The sequence below is a fragment of the Zingiber officinale genome, chromosome 3B (genome assembly GCF_018446385.1).
Source record: "Zingiber officinale cultivar Zhangliang chromosome 3B, Zo_v1.1, whole genome shotgun sequence".
Classification (NCBI taxonomy): Eukaryota; Viridiplantae; Streptophyta; class Magnoliopsida; order Zingiberales; family Zingiberaceae; genus Zingiber; species Zingiber officinale.
The window spans coordinates 4,502,031-4,522,291 of NC_055991.1; the positions used below are offsets into that span (position 1 = coordinate 4,502,031).

The window sequence follows — 20,261 nt, forward strand, 5'->3', positions numbered from 1 at the left end:
ATTTCATTTCCTGTATTATTAAGCTTTTTTTAATCAAAATATTCCTATTTTTAAGGCCAAGATTTGTCTTCAATCCTAACCGGTTAATCCATAAAGACCAACATTTAGTCATGATTCTTGCCCATTGGTCCACGTTGACGGGTGGCGTTGAGTGTGTTGACTTCCAACGTCGACTAACAAGTATTTTGGTTTGAGATATTTACATTTACAGTGGTTTTTTTTATTATTTATAAAGAATTACTATAGAGTTCTGATATTTAAGAACGTTTCTATTTTTTTTCTTGGTACAAGGTTAGTTTTTTCTTTTTGGGGTGAGATTAAAACTGATCAGTCTTGAAAGAACACAATTTTAACTTAGATCGAACGATAAAGTGAGAGATTTACATGGAAGGAGAAATACAAATCGGACTTAATATTTACATCCCAATTCTTTCCCATGGTACAAACTGCAGTCAAGGTCACTCTACATCTTTCTTTAGATATCGAAATGTTAAATGTACTCCCAATTAGTAGATGGTAATTTACAATAATTGCTAAAGAACTTGAGGTGGGTCTAAAATGCTGATTAGCGCATGAACTGACCGAGTTTAACTCCCTCGAGGTTGAGCATTGGGCAGAAGCATGTCCCCGTCCCACAACTCTTCGAGCTCAAGCATGAAGTCGTCAGCCACGACCTCCTCTGCCTCATTTATCATGCTCTCTTGCATTGCCTGCAGCAATTTACCAGATGAATAAATGCAATAGAATCAGAACAATATGATCTACTCTTATCTTCTAATGAAAAAAAGACTTGGGCTGAATAAAATTTTTGGAAGCACTCTGTTTCAGTTAAGTTTGGAAGATCCCGGCTACCACTTGCAACACTGTATAAATCGGCATGTAATGTTTACCTTGGATTCTTGTAGTTCGGTAACAACAGCTAGAAGTCTTTGATACTGTTCTCTAGCTTCTGGATACTGAACCATAGACTTTACCCTTGCAAGTGCTCTCTGCATCCTAACCTCAGTCTGTTTTCTGCCTTCTTGTAGGAAATCATAATCATCCTTAGCCGGTGGGCATTGAATGGAAGAGCTCTCCATTGGGCTTTCAGACCGAAAACCACGCAACCCACTTCCTTTTCGTCTCCAGCGGAGTATAATTTTCTCCACGATTCCTACTGACCAAACAACATTTTTAATGTGTTTCCTCACTTGGTGACCACGTACATGAGCCTGGACAAAGTGTATGCAGATCAGGAATGCATCCAATTAATAAGTAATAGTTGACAATGAGCTACTTCACCAGGAAAAAAAAAAGTAAAAAGGTAATTAAAAAAAGAAAACAATCAACATTTTATACGTTGCCTAAATTAGGATTAGTAAACTGAGAAGAGTGCCGGAGATCCAAAACTGACTGGTAAAGTAGAATAACTGCTTTAAATATAGCAGTCAAGTTACAGCAAGAGAAACATAGTATCTAATAAGACTAGTTACAATGAAAACTTCGAAACGAAAAACATCAAACTTCAGTCTGTCCAAGAAGTCTTATGCTGACAAATAACTGATACCGAGGCAAAGGCTTTGCTGCAGAAATCATCAACAGGCTCCAAGATTATTACAGACGAGTCTTAGCAGTAAACATGACTAACAAAGCATACTAGAAGGCAGATGGACAAAATTAAAGGACTACAAATCTTCGCTGGATAAAAATGAGAAAATTCTATTGGTTGGATTGAATTTGAGTAATGAACAAAACTAGAAGTAAATTAATTATATCAAGCACTAAATCTAAAGCAAGTATCAACTAACTGTATCTGTGGAGTAGGATAGAGTTAACTTTGCACTTCACAATAGATGAATTAATTCATTAACATTACCAGAAAAAACTAAGCAACCAACAAATACTTGCGAATGGTGGTTCCCATGCAAAGCAGATAAGGATAGTCTAAATTTGATAAGCCGCATATATAGTTCAAAATAAATACAAATCTATGATCTATGGGAAAAAAGTGTTAGGACCAAAAGTAGCTAGAGGGGGGGGTGAATAGCTCGTCGCGTTCGCTCGATGCACTTCGTTGCTTGGCGTTGCTTGTTTCTTCTTGGATGTGCAGCGGAAAATACAGAAACAAACACAAGCACGCTAACACTAGGATTTTACTTGGTATCCACCTCACAAGAGGTGACTAATCCAAGGATCCACACCAACGCACACACCCTCCACTATGAATAACACTCCTTTATGGTAACTACCAAAGGCGGAGAAGCCCTACAACACTCTCAATACAAGAAGAAGAAAGGGAAATACAAGTTAAGCAAAAGCTTACAAGATGTGCAGTAAAAACCCTAACCCTAACTTCTTCCTCTTGCAATAGATCCGCCTCTTGACTTGGAAAGCCTCCAAGAACCTTCAAGAACTGGCGATCACGTGCTTGTAGAGAGCTGTGGAGGAGCTGGAATGAATCTGAGAAGAGCTCGTGAAGAGATGCCGAAGACCACGCTCGCCTGCGACTTTAAAAAGGTCGGATCCCGATCGATTCAATGGTTCCGATCGAGAGGCTGGATCGATCCACGGATCGATCCGAGCTGCTACGAGGACGCACCGGATCGATCCACGGATCGATCCGGCGCTTATCGAAAACTCCGATCGATCGATCGATCGATCGGGACCTGGATCGATCCACGGATCGATCCGAGCTTTCATTGGAAGAATCGGATCGATCCACCGATCGATCCACATCTGGATCGATCCACGGATCGATCCAGACTGGTTTTGCCCAAAACCAAGTCCCAAACCTCCTAACCAACATCCGGTCAACCTCGACTGTTGGTACATCATGCCTCGCATCCGGTCACCCTTGACCGGGACTCCCCACTAGTGTCCGGTCAATCCTTTGACCCACTTGGACTTTTACTCGTCGTGCCAAGTATCCGGTCACTCCATTGACCTACTTGGACTTCCACCAGATGTCTGGTCAACCTTGACCCATCTGAACTTCCTTCCTTGCCAAGTATCCAGTCAATCCTTTGACCTACTTGGACTTCCCAACACCAGATGTCCGATCATCCTTGATCCATCTGGATTTCCTTCCTTGCCTAGCTTCACTCACCAGGACTTTCACCTAGCTTCACTCACTAGGGTTTTCCATCTGCCTAGCTTCACTCACTAGGACTTTCACCTGGCTTCACTCACCAGGACTTTCACCTAGCTTCACTCACTAGGGTTTTCCATCTGCCTAGCTTCACTCACTAGGACTTTCACCTAGCTTCACTCACCAGGACTTTCACCTAGCTTCACTCACCAGGATTTCCTTCTGCCTAGCTTCACTCACTAGGACTTTCACCTGGCTTCACTCACCAGGATTTTCACCTGCCTAAAATCTTATTGTCAAACATCTAAACCCAAACCAAGACTCAGCTTGGTTAACCAGGTCAACCTTGACCTGAGGGATGTTACACCAACAATCTCCCCCTTTTTGATGTTTGACAATACCACAATAACACTTACAATCCCACATGTAAGTTAGGCTAATCCTATAGCCTCCTTCTTCATGCCACTAGGTAATGAACCCATAAATTAAGATTTTCATTCTCCCCCTAAGAGGGCAAACTCCCTCTAGGTAATGAAAACCTAACTTACTTCCTTTCATTCTCCCCCTATTGGCACACATCAACCTCCTACTAATAAACCACATCAACCCGTCTTTGGACACACATCAACCTATGCTCCAATTTTGGGCACACTTCAACAACTCCATTTGTTGAAGACTCTCCCCCTGAAGAGTTGCTCATCGTGATCACAATTTCACTCATTGTGATCAACTCAATATTGAAGGTCCCATACCCTTCATTATCCTTAACTTCTCCCTCAATGTTGACAAATACCCAACCTTGAGCATTTTCAACCACTTGAGTTGCCACTTGAAATGATGAGGATATCCACTCCCATTTATCCCCATTTCAAGTTTAAATGCTCAACCTTGAGCAAGTTCACAACAGAAGGTTAACCACCTTCCAAGGTTCATGAAAAATAATTTTCATGTCTTTAAAGAGTCCCTCCCCCTAAAGACATGGTGGTAACTTCTGTCATTGCACCAACAATGACTTGGAATCCCTAAACCTTTAGGAAACCCAGATTTTGAAGTTTTGAGGTTCAAATGTTCAAAATTTGAAACAAACCTCAACCTAAACTTCAATGAAGTCTTCCTTAACCATTCCATCCTTGTTTTCAACACGAAAACACCCTTTTTATGTATACAAATGTATTTTAAGGGTTTGGAATGGTTACCTAGACTAAAATAGGTTCAAGGTGCTGAAATCAGGCTTTCCCAGCCAAAATCAGCAACTTGGATCGATTGGAGTTGGGTTCCAATCGATTGAACCTTTCTGAATCGATCCACTGATCGATTCAGACTACCTGGATCGATCGGCTGATCGATCCAGCGAGCTACTGCTCGCGAGATTTGCCTTCTGAATCGATCCATGGATCGATTCAGGCACTCCAATCGATCCATGGATCGATCGGAGCTCTGATAGTTGCTGAAATTCCATTTCACTCAACTTCAGAAACCCCTAGAAAATTCTACAAAAATCCAAAAATTATGAAATTTCGTGTAGACAATGTTTAGGGCATATATTATCAAGGAAAAATAGTTTTCTATGAAAATACATCATATTTTCAAAGATTGACACAAACTTGAAAACTTGCAAAAACTTTAGTGTTTTCTTCAAGTTTGTGTCTAACTATTCAATGGTGATTACTATCAAAAGATAGCCTTCACCAAGGTTTTCCAAAATCATTTTGAAAACTTTTTCAAACCAATATCCCACCATATTCCTTGGGCTTAATGCACATGACTTGTACATTAGCTTTCCCAATGATGGGAAAACACATATCTATGTGTTTTGATGAAACTAAAACTCAAAAGAATGCACTAAATCAACATCTTGAGTTTTGTTCATCATCCTAACATCTCACTTGTATCTAATGTGCACTAAAACACATACAAGTCATCTTATAGTCCTTGTGAGATGTAAGATTTTGGTTTTGCCCTATTCTAGGGATCATGCATATCTATCTAGGCATTTTAGATATATACTAGACATCCACCAAGGATGTCACTTGTTAATAATTGTTGTTAAATGCCTTTTGTCCTTAATTACAAGGAATTAAACTAATGCATGATAATGTTATGGCATACATCAAAAGGAAATAATTTTCAAAAAAAATATCCTATAACTATATGATGTATGAATGTCATGACATGGTATGTTTGTATTTTTCATAATAAGTCATGAATGCAAAAGTAGACATGATGTCATGGCATATGATGGGCAAACAATCATGGCAAGATTTAGCATAAATAAAATATACCTAGATTAGCTATCTAAGTATCCTTAAACCTTAGCTAAACTTACAACTTAAAACTAGATTGCCCTTAAGTGCGTCAAGAAAACGCCAAAACCTAAATTGGCATTTCTAATTCCCTTGATTAATTTATGCCAATTGAAATTAAGCATATTCCTCAAATGTTGGCATATTTCATTTTTCCACAAGAGTAGCACTTTAAAGTTAAGGCTCGGATTGCCTTAAATTTCCTAAGAACATACCAAAATCCCAACTTGGTAGCTCTTATGAATTTCCCAATATGTGCCTTTTAAGATTAAAATCAACTTTTCACCACTAGGCACATTTTACTCTTTCAAGGAGTAAATAATAGTTCCATTTCATTTTCAAAGGTTAACAAAACCTTGAAAATGCTCCTTGAGTGTCAATTTCCTCAAAGTTGGGTTAACTACCTTCTAATTGGAGTTGACACTCTCTAACCCATTATGGGGTAGAGAAGATGCTCTAGGAACCCAACACCTATTGGTGCTCCTTGGATGCTCTAGGTACTCACTAGGGATAACTTCCTAGATACCTTCCTAGACCTTGTTGGGCTTCTTAGAAGCCTTGGTCACATTTTCTAGGTCAACCCTAGGGATAACCTCCCTTGTGACCTTGTTAGTGACTTTCTTAGACTTCTTAGAAGTCTTAGTCACTTTGGTTGCAAAAATACTCTTAGGGATGACTTCCCTAGTATTCTTGACTTGACCACTAAACCTAGGGTTTGTTCCATAACTATATGGAACCCTATGATAACTAGGCATATCCTTCTTAGCCTTTGGTTTGTATCCCAAACCTCTATGGCTATTTGATGGCTTTGACTTTCCTAGCCCTAGGTTTTGCTCATTTTGCCCTTTTAGGATATTTTCCATCCTTTTTAGGGTCTTTTCCATTTTATCAAGTCTTGATCTCAAGACTTGATTTTCTATCATTAAATCCTTAGAATTTGGTTTTTCATTAAGTCCATGAGCATTTTGGTTTCTAGGCTTGTATCTAAAATCCTTAGAGTTATTGCCTAGACTTTTACCTACATTCCTAACCCTAGGAGTAGTAGTTTTGGCATGTAGGGCCACATGCTTTTCCTTAAAGCCCTCATGCTTCCTATTTTTATGGTAAATAGCATTAAAATGATAAAAATTAGAACTATCATGCTTTTTCCCATGATGTAAAGGGGTGGGCTCAATAAATGTTACCTTTCTTTTTACCTTGGAGGCTCTCCCTTGCGATGAGCTTCCTCCTTGAGCCTTGACCGTCTTCTTCCCCTTAGGGCATTGACTCCGGTAATGCCCCTTTTGATTGCAAGAGAAGCATATTATATGCTCCTTGCTCTTCTTCGTTCCGGGGACGGTCTCCTTGGGCTTTACCTTGCCCTTTTGTGCCACTTGGCCCTTCTTCTTGGCCAATTTAGGGCACTTGCTCTTGTAGTGCCCGCTTTCCCTACACTCAAAACATATTATATGATTTTTATTTTTAATTGAAATATTATTACCTTCACTTGTAGGGGTGGCATCTTTTCCTTTGGATCCGGAGGTAGAGACTTCCTCTTGATCGGACCTTGATTCTCCTCCATTTGATTTTTCTTGACTTGTGGAGGTAGAATCTTCTTCCTCCTCTTCGTCTCTTGACCCGGATGTAGAAGCTTCTCCTTCTTCTTGATCCGGCGTCACCAAGGATTGCTCCCCCTCAATCCTAGAGGTGGAGGCTTCATCATCTTGAATATGACACAAGGAGTATGCTCTCTCCTTGTTCCCTTCGTTGCATTCCCTTGAGGATGAAGCTTCTTGGATTTCCTCTTCTGTTGAGCATTTCAACCTCCAAATCCTCTTCCTCTTGCTCCAAAGAGTCACCCTCTCTGGATTCTTCTTGATCTTGTACAGTGGAGGGATCTTCATGAAGCTTAGCCAATTTGCTCCAAAGCTCCTTGGCATCTTGATATTCTCCAATTGGGCTCAATGTGTTGCTAGGCACTAGATTAACCAATAATTTGGTCACTTTGTCATTTGCCTCGCCTCTCTTAATTTATTCCTCACTCCATCTGCTTTTCTTTAGAAGCTTGCCCTTGGAGTTCGTTGGAGCTTTGAAGCCTTCCATCAGAGCAAACCATTGCTCTATCTCCATCATAAGAAAATTTTCGATTCTTAATCTCCAAGAATCGAAGCTTGCCGATGTGTATGGTGGAGCTACCCTTGTGTCAAATCCAAGTCCATCTTGGAATTGTATCTTGAAGTTGAGCTTGATAAAATCTTGAACTTGAAGAATTTGCTCCAACTTCTTCACCCTCTAGCTTTTCTTGATATGCTTGACCCTTCCGGCGATGATTCCGGTGAAGAGCGGCCTTGCTCTGATACCACTTGTTAGGACCAAAAGTAGCTAGAGGGGGGGGTGAATAGCTCGTCGCGTTCGCTCGATGCACTTCGTTGCTTGGCGTTGCTTGTTTCTTCTTGGATGTGCAGCGGAAAATACAGAAACAAACACAAGCACGCTAACACTAGGATTTTACTTGGTATCCACCTCACAAGAGGTGACTAATCCAAGGATCCACACCAACGCACACACCCTCCACTATGAATAACACTCCTTTATGGTAACTACCAAAGGCGGAGAAGCCCTACAACACTCTCAATACAAGAAGAAGAAAGGGAAATACAAGTTAAGCAAAAGCTTACAAGATGTGCAAAAGAACCCTAACCCTAACTTCTTCCTCTTGCAATAGATCCGCCTCTTGACTTGGAAAGCCTCCAAGAACCTTCAAGAACCGGCGATCACGTGCTTGTAGAGAGCCTGGAGGAGCTGGAATGAATCTGAGAAGAGCTCGTGAAGAGATGCCAAGACCACGCCGCTGCGGCTTTAAACCCGACGCATCGGTCGGATCCCGATCGATTCGAATGTTCGAATCGATCGGAGGCTTGATCGATCCACGGATCGATCCGACCTTCGTGTGAGAAGCGCTGGATCGATCCACGGATCGATCCGGCCACGCGCAGCAGCATCGTCCCGATCGATCGGCCGATCGATCGGGACCTCGATCGATCCACGGATCGATCCGAGCTGCTACCAGAAGAACTGGATCGATCCACCGATCGATCCACATCTGGATCGATCCACGGATCGATCCGACTTGGTTTTGCCCAAACCAAGTCCCAAACCTCCTAACCAACATCCGGTCAACTTGACTGTTGGTACATCATGCCTCGCATCCGGTCACTCCCTCTGCCAGGACTCCCCACCAAGTGTCCGGTCAATCCCTTTGACCCACTTGGACTTTTACTCGTCGTGCCAAGTATCCGGTCACTCCATTGACCTACTTGGACTTCCACCAGATGTCTGGTCAACCTTGACCCATCTGAACTTCCTTCCTTGCCAAGTATCCAGTCAATCCTTTGACCTACTTGGACTTCCCAACACCAGATGTCCGATCATCCTTGATCCATCTGGATTTCCTTCCTTGCCTAGCTTCACTCACCAGGACTTTCACCTAGCTTCACTCACTAGGGTTTTCCATCTGCCTAGCTTCACTCACTAGGACTTTCACCTGGCTTCACTCACCAGGACTTTCACCTAGCTTCACTCACCAGGATTTCCTTCTGCCTAGCTTCACTCACTAGGACTTTCACCTGGCTTCACTCACCAGGATTTTCACCTGCCTAAAATCTTATTGTCAAACATCTAAACCCAAACCAAGACTCAGCTTGGTTAACCAGGTCAACCTTGACCTGAGGGATGTTACACCAACAAAAAGAATCAATTAAAATTTGTTAATACACTTGTAAAGTTCACCCTAAGTAAAAACAAACAAATATTCAGGCTAACATATAAGGCCATCCTTCGTGATGGTTTACAACCTGAGAGTAATTTGCATAAACATCCATAGGTCTTCCAGTATATAACTTATTGAACACTTAATCCATGGATTGAAACTACCACTACATAACTTATTGAACACATTATCATTTTTTGACCTTGCAATGTTAATGACTAATTTTAGGCACCCCATAAGTAGTGAAGTGAAGAAGCACACTCCCATTAATTACACTTAATTTAGTTGTAGCTCGGAATTTATTTGAAGAAATAATCATGTTCCAATTGTAATGGATTATGATATCATTACCTACTTGATCACCATGAACCAAGGTATTAGAATGCACATATTTTAAACAAATAGTCAATGTAACAAATCTCGTAGATCAAGATTATAGTAGTTAGGCTATGTTTTCCATGAGCTGGAAAAGAATTGTAAATTATCTATCTGGAATCTTTACAAGAGTAAAATAAAATAATTAATAATAATCCCAAAACTTCTTATCCTCAACAGATGACTGGTCTCTTCTACATCAGATCTGGCATTCACAGTTCTTTTAGCGCAACCAAGTTTATAGTAGTTACTAGTTCAACCAAGTTTATAGGAATTGGGAAAGAATTATAGACAAAAACAACTTTTCCAAGAGGATCGTTGTCAACGACAGTAGAAATCCTCATTGATGGGTATCCAATCCTGTCTCTAAGACATTTTCCATTGCAACACACACATGCACATTGAGCATGCACATAGTACACGAGATAACTAGAAGATGCAGCACATGCAGCAATAGTATGGAGTGCGTGACAGCAAGCAAATAAGGAAATGGAGAATAAAATACCAAAGTGAATATCAAGAAGATCAAACCTGGATCTTGACCACTCGTTGCCTTAATATTAGAAATTCCTTTCTCCCTTTCCACCCTCTAAATTTGTTTTGTATACGAATGGCAGCAGCATGTAGAGGCATAACAGACTGTCCTTGTTTTTGTGATTTAATAGATACAAGTGACAATGCTTGCTCATCAGACATTCCAGACTTATCATCCCAACTCTCAGAAAGCTTCCTTCTGTGAAATGAATGCAGTCTAAAGGCTTGGTATATCCGAGCTGCAGCTTGAGAGGCATTGCGAACTGCAGTCAACGAGTCCTGAAGTGAAAGCCCAGCCTGCATATCACCATATGGAACCTCAAGGAAACTAGGTTCTGCAACACGTGCACCTGCCAAGGTAGTTAAATTTGGTATTTCATTCCCTTCTGGCTCGATAGTGAGGACTGAAAGATGGCTGGTCAAAGATGACTCTGCAAGAAAACCAGCAATCCCTTTATGACCATTTGCTGATGCTAAGTCAGCAGGAGTTCTCCCAGAAGGATAGTCAAGAGTTGGATCAGTCAATAAACCAGGTGATGCGCCCATTGCAATAAGTTCACCAACTGTACGCTCCCTGAAAACATGGAAGACAAATATGTTGGGCAAGTACAAAAATCAACATGTATGACAATAAAACATCCAGACAAAGCACCTGCCACTAAATGCTGCCCAGTGAAGGGCGGTCCACCCATGTGCATCTCTGAAGTTTATGTTGACACCTGCAGCTACTGTTGGTTCTAGAGCCCAATCATATCCAAGAGCAGCTGACAAATGTAGCACACCCTGGCCCTCCTCATCCCAGATGTTGGGGCCTTTACCATCTTCAGCAAATTTGTTCATAAGCCAAATATGCAGCCTCTCTTGTAATGATGTTTCAAGAAATTGTTCTTTTGCATTTTCAGAAGAAAACCCCAGAGAGAGTAGCTTACTAAGACGCAAATGAAGAAGCATTTCATTTGTGTTATAAATATGAGCATCTGCCTCCTCCATATGGCGAGCATCAGTTTCACGGAATTCAAACTCTCTTACTTCACTGCAAGCAAGCCTGTTAGAGCACGTCACATAAAAAGGAACCCTTCCGCATTTATGTGGTGGAGCACTGCAGCTAAGTATTCCATCTCCTACAATCTTTGCTGGAACTTCAATTTCCCCAAACATGCATGACCAATTAATTTCCTCAATGTCATCATTCTTCAAAAATGTCCCAGTAATTAAAACCTGTAACATATATCAGTAAGAAATATAAGAAATGATGAAGTATTCCAGTATCGAATTATACAAAAATACTTAATCTTTGATCAAAAGACATCAATTATATTCTCAAATACCTTAGTCTCTGATCCTGAATGAACCCAGCTTGGATAGAAGTCAATTATACTGAAAAGCTGATCTTGTGAAAGTGAAAGGCTCATTATGTATGCATCTACAGACCCTTGATTTGTAATGTAAGAATCTCCAATAACAATATCACCTCCTATAGTGCTCCAGTATACTCCAGAATTGGCTTTTGTCTGTGAGTCCACAACCTCCCCTAGTTCTTTGCTCATCCACCTGGAGAAGCTATCATACTTCTTCAGACCTTCACCTTGTAAACTGGAGAGGTCCAATGACAACTGCTTCAAAAGGGAAGGGCGATTAAAACTTCCATCTACAAATGCATCATTTTCTATGGCAATGCTTGTTGTAACGGTTGAATCAGTGTCATCATCAGTAATCTGGGGGAGAAAGATATTTTAAATGAGAATGTAGTAAAACAATATGGGAATTGCCTAAGAATGAAGAAGTTATCAAAAGCTTAGAAAGAACAGAGGGAATATTGTTCAAGGCAGCATACTTCCATCCATTCAACAAAACTCTCAGGTGTCATAAATGGTAATTATCTCCATCAATGCCTATACATTTATATCCATATGACCTTTATAGTGCTTCATTGAGTAACAGAAAAATATGCAATCAACGCAACTAGATTCAGGGAAACAAAACATCAAATACCCAAACCTCATGTAGTTCAAAATCATTACTCATTAGTACTGAACATGTGAAAATTTGAAAAGAAAATTTGACAATCTACTGTAGTCAGATAGATCAACAGCAGCATGAAATATATCTAGAGTTATTGTCCAAACTTAGCCGTACCAATTACAAAAATAAAATTCTCATCTTTCATTCAATAAGAAAATTGCAATGGTAAACTTAATGTCAAGGTAACACTCAAAACTGTCAAAATCAATTAACTGGAATTAATTGAGTACAATAAGTGATAATACCTTCATTGCAGATTTTCTTAAAGCACTGCAATCATCTGGCCTAAAGTTGATATTATCTGAAGATAGTTCTCCCTCTGTGGTAGCTTGAAAATTACTATCAAATTTCTCTATGGAAGGCTCTCTAAAGCCAACTGATGGCTGGTGAGATGGCATTTGAAGTGTTGCTGCATGTTGCAGAACTTCATTCCATGAGGCTAGATCAAACTGTGGTTTGGACCCAATAAATGCAGACTGAGAACCTGTTCCATCCCAGTCTTTGCTTACATTTCCCTGCGTAGAATAAAGCTCTGATTTTGGTTCTATGTACTGTCCTTGAAAATCACCTGGAAGGTTTTTAACAACATTACTACCAGTTACACTTCCATTATCAAATTTAACTGAAAGGAAGTAACAAAAAAATATGCACTCACCTTGATCATATATGGAAGGATCACGAACAAAAGGGTCCAATAACTGAACACCCTTCATTTGTCCACCATCATACTGCCGCATCGTAGTGAAAGCGTGGTGTCTGGAACTTGATGGATTATCTGCTGCATTGAATTTCGCTTTAGATACACTGAAAGAAATGCATGATTGGAATATGAATCAGTGGATCTATATTCAGTGTAAGATGATGCATAACAGCTTATGCTGGTGTGGTTGATACCTGATTCAGCATCTTCATAATCTAAATTGTGTACACTGTTGGGGCTTTCAACATCGGTTAATTGTGAAGGCAGTTGGCTGTGGTTACTAAAGGAATTAGAAGATGCAGGACTCTCAATGGGGTTAACTTGTAGAACTGCAACATCTCTAGTGCGGCTGGAACTTGGTTTGTGACCCTGTATAAGAAACAAACACATGAGAGACAAATTCATCATATCTGCAGTTATAAGGGTCAATAATCTCCCATATAAGTGCTCATCCTATGTGTGCTGACTAATCAATAACTACTAGTCTAAGCTTAAATATAAAAAGTAACTGCCGTAATACTCAAGCCAGTGTAGCAATTCAATAGTCTTTTTCTTAAAATAAAAAATGATGTCTGCTAGACAAGTTTTAAACTACCTTCAAGTAATCAAACATTTCTATGCTAGAGAATACAAAATAGCAATCAATCATTTTAAAAAAAAAAAAATCATGCAAGAATTGTTTGCCCGCAATTGACTATTACTCAAGATGGGGGGCACAAGTATTACTCATGGTTGTGTCGGATCCAAGCCTCTCGTAAGGTCTTCTTTAGGAGTATCTACACATGATTAATTGGAATGTTGGGTGTTGACTTAGAAAGACATTGTCAAGAGTTTCTAACTAACACAAGTATGAAGAGGGTAGATAGAGAGTGCCAGAGATTACTGAATAGGTAAAACCATGGTTTAAAATTTCGACCCGTGCCGAGGTTTCGGTCTCAGGCCGGAACGATACGGTTTCGGTATCGTATCGTGCCGTGCCGATATAGTTTCGGTATTTTTTATTTATCTATAATAATGATAAGATAAATATGTTTATTGTGTATATAAAAATAAGTTGTATATTGATTTATTATAAGTTCTCAATTATTGAATAATTTAATATTGTTAGAAAAAATAATTAAAAATAATTTTATTTAAATAGAATTGATATATCAATAATTCAAATTAAAATGGAAGTATCTATAATTATAATAATAATAATAATAATAATACAAGATATTATTTTATATTAATAATAATTATATAAATTAACTATTTATTCATTTAATTAATTATTAATTAAATAATATATATTTTAAATAGTAAAAAATATCAAGTAAAAAATTAAAAAAAATCAGAATATAAATATAATTTATTAGAATTTTTTAATTTTTTTTACATTTTTAAAAAAATTTAAATGAAATTTAAAATAATAAAAATATATTAGAATATAAATAAGAATTATTATATATTTTTTAAAATTTTTAAATGAAATTTAAAATATTATTTTTTCAGTATATTAATTAATAAAATTTATTTAATTTATTTTAATTTTAAATATATTTTTTATATATTTTATTAGGATAATTTAACTAGATTTATAAAAGCCTCTTCGAAATATCACACATCCTCTACCCATCCTCCTTAGGAATTGTTTAAATTAATAAAATAAAATAAATAATTATTAAAAACAAAAGAAGAAAAAAAAAATGCGTACACGATATCGCGCCCGCCCGCGATTGATCATCGCGATCTCGCGAGGGGCGTCCGGCGACGTTGGAAGCGTCGCCGGAAGCGTCCGGCGACCCTGCCGGACGATTTCGGCGCCGCAGAAGGCGTCGCGCGCGACGCCTTCTGCACGACGCCTTCGCTGCCGAATGTGCCTCGGGACGCCTCCGTGCCGAATGTGCCGCGGGACGCCGCCGGAGGCGTCCCGCGTCTCCTCCGGCGCCGCCGAGACGGGGACGCCTCCCGTGCCGATTTCGGCCGCCCGGCGGAACGGTAAAAACCGTCCGTGCCGGGCGGCACGGAACGGCACTTCAAACCTTGGGTAAAACACACATTTACATCTTGTTCCTCATGATATCAAACTGCAAGAATATATGAAAAGAGATATTAAGTAGAGGATCAATAAATGCTACAAAACCATCTAAAGTTTCAGACTTTCAAAAACCTCAAAATTTACTGTTCTTAAAAAAAACAAATTAACTCAAGGTGATGGGCTACCACCTTCACTTCAAGATAGTGGACAAGCACAATGTGCATCAAGTCCCTGCATAAATCAAAATGGTGGGTTGTCAAATAATCAGTGTTCCAAAGCACAATTAAAATTAGCAAGCAGATTTCAGTTTAAGAACATAGGTTCATATATGCTAGTAATTCCAGAAAGTGAGAAATAAGCACAAAGAAGATATCAGCATGAAGAAAGGGGAACAAAAGATCAATCTTCTTAGACGTAGGTTATTCCTAGTTCCTATAAGAAGTATCCTTTTTACTGTTGTAGTAATTATTCTTTCCAACTATGTCTGAAGTTTCCCTTGCTGAGAACATATATACTAATGGACCTAAAGATAATTCTTAATGTGTTTCTCACACTATTCAACCAATGTAAAGAGATATTATCAATACCAGTATCAGGCTAATACAAAATAATGCTAATTCATGAAGATATTTTTGAAATCTAATAACAAGTCTACTCTTCAAATCATGTCCACAAATGTAGCAAAAAACTTTACAAATTCTTGCATTAGAAGAGCCAACTGCAATAATTGGCCATAGGAGAACCAACATCGAGGCAATCTGCAGAATTGCATCCATGCAACATTCCATAATTGGATTCTTCCAGAACTAGAACTCCCAGGTCCTTAATTTGGGAAAGCTCAGGCATGATTGCCAGTATAGTTTCTCAGTCACCAACTATCATATAAAAAACATGTTCTATAGCATAACTCCTTTGATTTATTTGAAATTTGAGCAGCAATTACAAAGCAAACACCAGAGGTCAATAATTATTTAAATCCTTATATTTGAGATGAACGAATTCAAAATAACATCATTTCATCATTTTCCAGATGTTAGTCATTATGCAAGTAAAAGTTAATCCATGAAATATTGAAACTATGGATCCTACTAAGAAGAAAATTATAAATCAATTTCCCATATCCAATAAATAGCCCAACTATAGTTAATGTTGTAGCATAATTCTTTTACTTTTGTTCAGGATTCGATCGACAAATTCAAAATAATGTCAAAGGTTGAACATGATAAGAAGGAATTCAAAGGAATACCAACTCAACATTTTTTCCTTTGAACGTTAGTTACTATGCAGCATGAAATTTGCAACAATGGATCATACTAAAAGGTAAATTATGACTCACTCTTCCAACATCCAATAACTCCTCCTCTGAAAACTTTCATTCTCTTCACCATGAGCATAGTAGCAATGAAGCACATCAACACTCCCAGCCTGAAAATGTTAACATTTAGGAAGCATGCAACAATATAAAGCATTCAGAAATTAAACTATACCACATCCTACAGAGGAGAAAGAAATTGCTGTAGCTTGTTTATGGAATTCACTTCTAAGTGAATTAACCACTTTGTACTAGTGTGCTGTAGTGAAACTAGGAAGCATGCAACAATATAGAGCAGTTAAGCAGCATTGATCAATAAAATTAGCAAAAAAAAAAAAGATAATCTGTAAATGTCCAAAATTGATTAATAAGCTCCACAAGTTGAATCAACCGTGTGTGAGGAATAAAGTACCATATAAGGGAACTTTACTCGCCAGAATTAAAAAGAGGAGATAATGTTTTGGTTGATGTACCATTCCAGAGCTCAAAATGGCAGATAAGACTCATTTAGTTGACCCCAAACAGTTGAGAAATATGAGTTTGTCTACAGGAGTGTATGCATGTAAAATTATTTTTTATAACATTATCAAGGTTTTCTATGGCGTGTTCTATTCAAACATATGCAAACTTGCATAGAATGCATGGTATGTCAATTATTGTTACAAAATTTCCTATAGACTTAAAAACTGGGGAAAAGCCATGCTCTTTGTTTGTGGAATTTTGGATATGCCTGCCTACATATAAAAATCTAATATGACAAAAATGGAAGGACATGGTTCACCTTTTTTGCAAAAAATGAAGATTATTCTCATGGTTATGATTTTCCTCTGTTTCTCTAAACATTTAGGTGTGTTTCCTTGGAAGGATAAAAAATAATATAAGGACAGACAAGCAGAAATAGAAAATGAAGAGAAGAGGAACAAAATGATATTAGCTTTAGTTGTGTATTCTGTGAAAGGATCAAACTAAGAAGAGACTAAGTTTTCTAGTATGACCATTATTTTTCAAAGTTAAAGATTGGTTAATAAAGACAAAGGTGGCAAGTGGGCTCAAATAAGGGTAAAAGCTGAGGTGGCAGCAAGAGATAAATGAGTGACTATCATGATAGTTTTTCATCTAATTATGGACCAATATGGACCAACCATGGGGCAAAGAAGAGAAAGCCATATGCCTCTTTCTCCTACTATCCTTCCTCTTCTTCCTATGCCTCCTGATCAATGCTCACTAACACCAGCTTGTGCGGACAATTGATGTCAACTAGTGTTAATAAAAAAAAGTCATTTTTGCACACCAAGTTTTACTAGTGTTTTACCCCCAATGGTTTTAGCTTTATCCAACTTTGAACATCTGTAATTATATTTATTTCATTACTTGTCTACTTGTGGTTTTATTGTTTTGACTTCACCTTTAGTTAATGTTTTTAAACATATAACTTTGTTTCTTCTTATCTATAACAGAAAATTACATAAAAAGTGTGGTAAGTGTAGATGATAATCGGATAAGGATGTGGATAAACAGCTTAAAAAGACCATGTTTGCCCTAAAATACTCTCTCATTAGCAAGTCTTCAAATGATATACACAGAGAAGGCATTCACCTAACATAATTTACCTTTAGTCTCTCATGAGCTTCTTTTACAGTCTTCCCATCCTTCTTCTTTCTCCAATTATGACCATCTTTCCTGAAGTATCTCAATACTTTGCGATCAAAGAGAAAAACAGATCCACCTGGAGAACATGACAAATGCTGATCACGGAAACAGCATATCATGAAAAAATATGAAGAAAACAACTGAACACCTAGAATCATAAATCAAAATTCATTAGACATCAATCAATGCAAGCAGTTGATGACTATAAACAAAGTAGTAGGAAACATAGAAGGCCATACTGGGTGGTCTATTTGGTGGTTCTGGCGCAATATTGAACTTCCTGTAGTTCTGTAGTATTTCACAAATTTCAGCAGGGCGCAACCACCGATGTTGTGCTTCAATAAGTATCTGATCAATGTCTATACATGCATATTGAAATTACAGGATCATCAAATACAAAGAAATATATATATATATATATAAACACAAGAATACTGTCAACCATCTAAAAGTTGAGAAGGTGACCACGCCATCACTAGTGAAAAATCAGTGTTAAATATTAAGGTCAGACGACTGTGTTGAATCATCAACAGAATACTCAAGATTTAATCCATAAAAACCGTAACCATATGCGCCAACACTGGAAGGAAGAACCAATATAAGTAAAAGATAGCAAACCGACCCCCTGTTTTTCTAAATGAAAACAGTTAATTTGCAGGAAGCCAATAAATAGATTTTTTTTCGCATATAATAACCTTTAACATGAAAAAACGATAATAAACCTCCAACTATTAGCCGCTAATAATCAACTTGATCGACAAAGAGACGCCAAATCGACGACGATCAAAACCCATAACTGGAGAAGAAGAAGAAAAAAGAAACGAAGAGATAAACGAGCAACCATAGCCATACCAAGCTGAGGGGTCAACGAGAACCGCCCGGTATCCGCCATCAAGCGCTCAGTAAGATTCAGGAACCCCAAACTCGACGTAGAAACCCTAACGCCTCGATCATCAAATTCCGTCGCCGGTCCGTTCGTCGGAGCAGAACCACCAGTGGATCAGTTAACACCGGGGCAATTCCACGTCCACCAGTGGATCTTCAGAAATCCACGAAAAAAAGTAGGAATTTCCGCAGCGCGGAAGAGGAGATCCGGATCAGAAAAAAAAAATAAAAATAAAGGGTGAAAAGAGTGATAGCGTACCTTCCGGGAAGGGAGAAGCACCGAGTCGCCGACTTGGAACAAAGAGGAACGTTCCTGGCGCAATTTACCACACTACCCTTATCGAATCAAGTCCAGATCGACACGTGGCCGATTCTCATTCGGTCACCAGCAAAGACGTCGGATGCGGGCGGGACGCTGCCGGCGGTGCATGCTGGCGCATAGGTTAGTTTATGCGGACAACGCTTTGAACAGGAGGCCGTCAGTTATTGAGAGATATATGCCAGTGCCAGTCCTTGTCGTCAGTTCCAGTTGTCAAGGAAACATTTATGTCGAGAGTGGAAAATGTAAGAAGCGAACAAAAAATAATAATTATCTACTTCTTTTTTTAAGTTCATTACAATTTAAATAAAAAATAAAAATAGAGACGAACTAAAAAATGAATCTAGAAAAAACAATTCTACTGTCGGTTTTGCACGGTGTACGTGTTGATTTGCTCGTCGGGATTTCACTGGATTTCACTCTTGCCATCATCGGGTGTAATTGAGAAGAACATAAGGAGTAGAAAAAACCGCCAATGTTGGTTGTTGTTGCATGCTGAAGAAGAAGCAGGTGCCTTCGGTAACACGTATGCTATGTTTACTTTCAGGTGTGGATAGAGAAAGGAAACGATTCAATTAAGGAAAAATATCCATGTGAGAAGGGATGGGAAAAAATAAACGAAGAAAGAGAATCCTTACGGAAAGAAGCGAAGGTAGAGGGAAACACTTTGAAAAAAAGAGAAGAAAGAGGAATTGCCAGCTTGGGGGCGGGCTGAGAGGAAAAAGAGAGTGGGTATATAAAACGGATAATACAAAGCTGGCTGTGAGCCTGTGACGACAAGGAAGAAGGGAAGCTTTTACAAGTCTGCAACGCGCTACCCTCCTCCTCCGTTAGCAACAGCGGACACTGTCAGTAGGGCAGTGAGCTGAAGCAACTGAAGCTCTTTTACCACTACCTAATCTCTCACGTTTTACACCTGATCCTGATCCTGATCCCCTTTCATGGCACAACTACCATCCGCCCTAGCGGTCACAAGCTCCTCCAGATCAAAGATACTCTCCGCCTCCACCTTCTGGCTGTCTAAAATAGAGTTGTAAATAAGTCAAACTGAATCAAACTTTGAGGTGTTTAACTTTGTTTGATAAGATAATTGAGCTGAGCCAAGTTTAAAATAATTCAAGTTTTTGAAATGATTGCTTAAACTTAGCTTGATTTATTTTTTATGAACTTTAGCTTATTTAAAATTTGGATTGAGTTTGATTCGTTTAGATGTTATCAAACTCTCAATTCAAGCTTGGCTTGAGCTTGATTCGAACTTGGCTTGAGCTTGATTCGAGGTTGATTCGTTTAAATGTTATCGAGTTCTCAATTTAAATTTATTTGATT

General features: G+C 38.7%; 1 protein-coding gene across 3 annotated transcripts; it reads right to left on the reverse strand.

Annotated features, from left to right (window-relative positions):
• Positions 1–387: 387 nt before the first annotated feature.
• Positions 388–19,034, reverse strand: LOC122055590 (calmodulin-binding transcription activator 1-like). Of its 3 annotated transcripts, XM_042617094.1 has the most exons (14): positions 18,876–19,034; positions 18,584–18,770; positions 17,971–18,090; positions 17,692–17,807; positions 16,106–16,194; positions 14,958–15,000; positions 12,944–13,118; positions 12,705–12,827; positions 12,295–12,617; positions 11,356–11,742; positions 10,680–11,245; positions 10,025–10,601; positions 891–1,211; positions 388–710 (listed from the first exon to the last, which is right to left on the reverse strand). In XM_042617094.1, exons 2-14 carry the CDS (start codon positions 18,621–18,623, stop codon positions 588–590), a joined length of 3,003 nt encoding a protein of 1,000 aa, XP_042473028.1. In that variant the 5' UTR covers positions 18,624–18,770; positions 18,876–19,034; the 3' UTR covers positions 388–587. The 3 variants fall into 3 exon arrangements, with proteins under 3 accessions (XP_042473028.1, XP_042473029.1, XP_042473027.1); XM_042617095.1 differs by lacking the exon at positions 18,876–19,034 and having other exon boundaries at positions 12,705–12,824; positions 18,584–18,869; XM_042617093.1 differs by lacking the exon at positions 18,876–19,034 and having other exon boundaries at positions 18,584–18,869.
• Between the last annotated feature and the right edge of the window lie 1,227 nt (positions 19,035–20,261).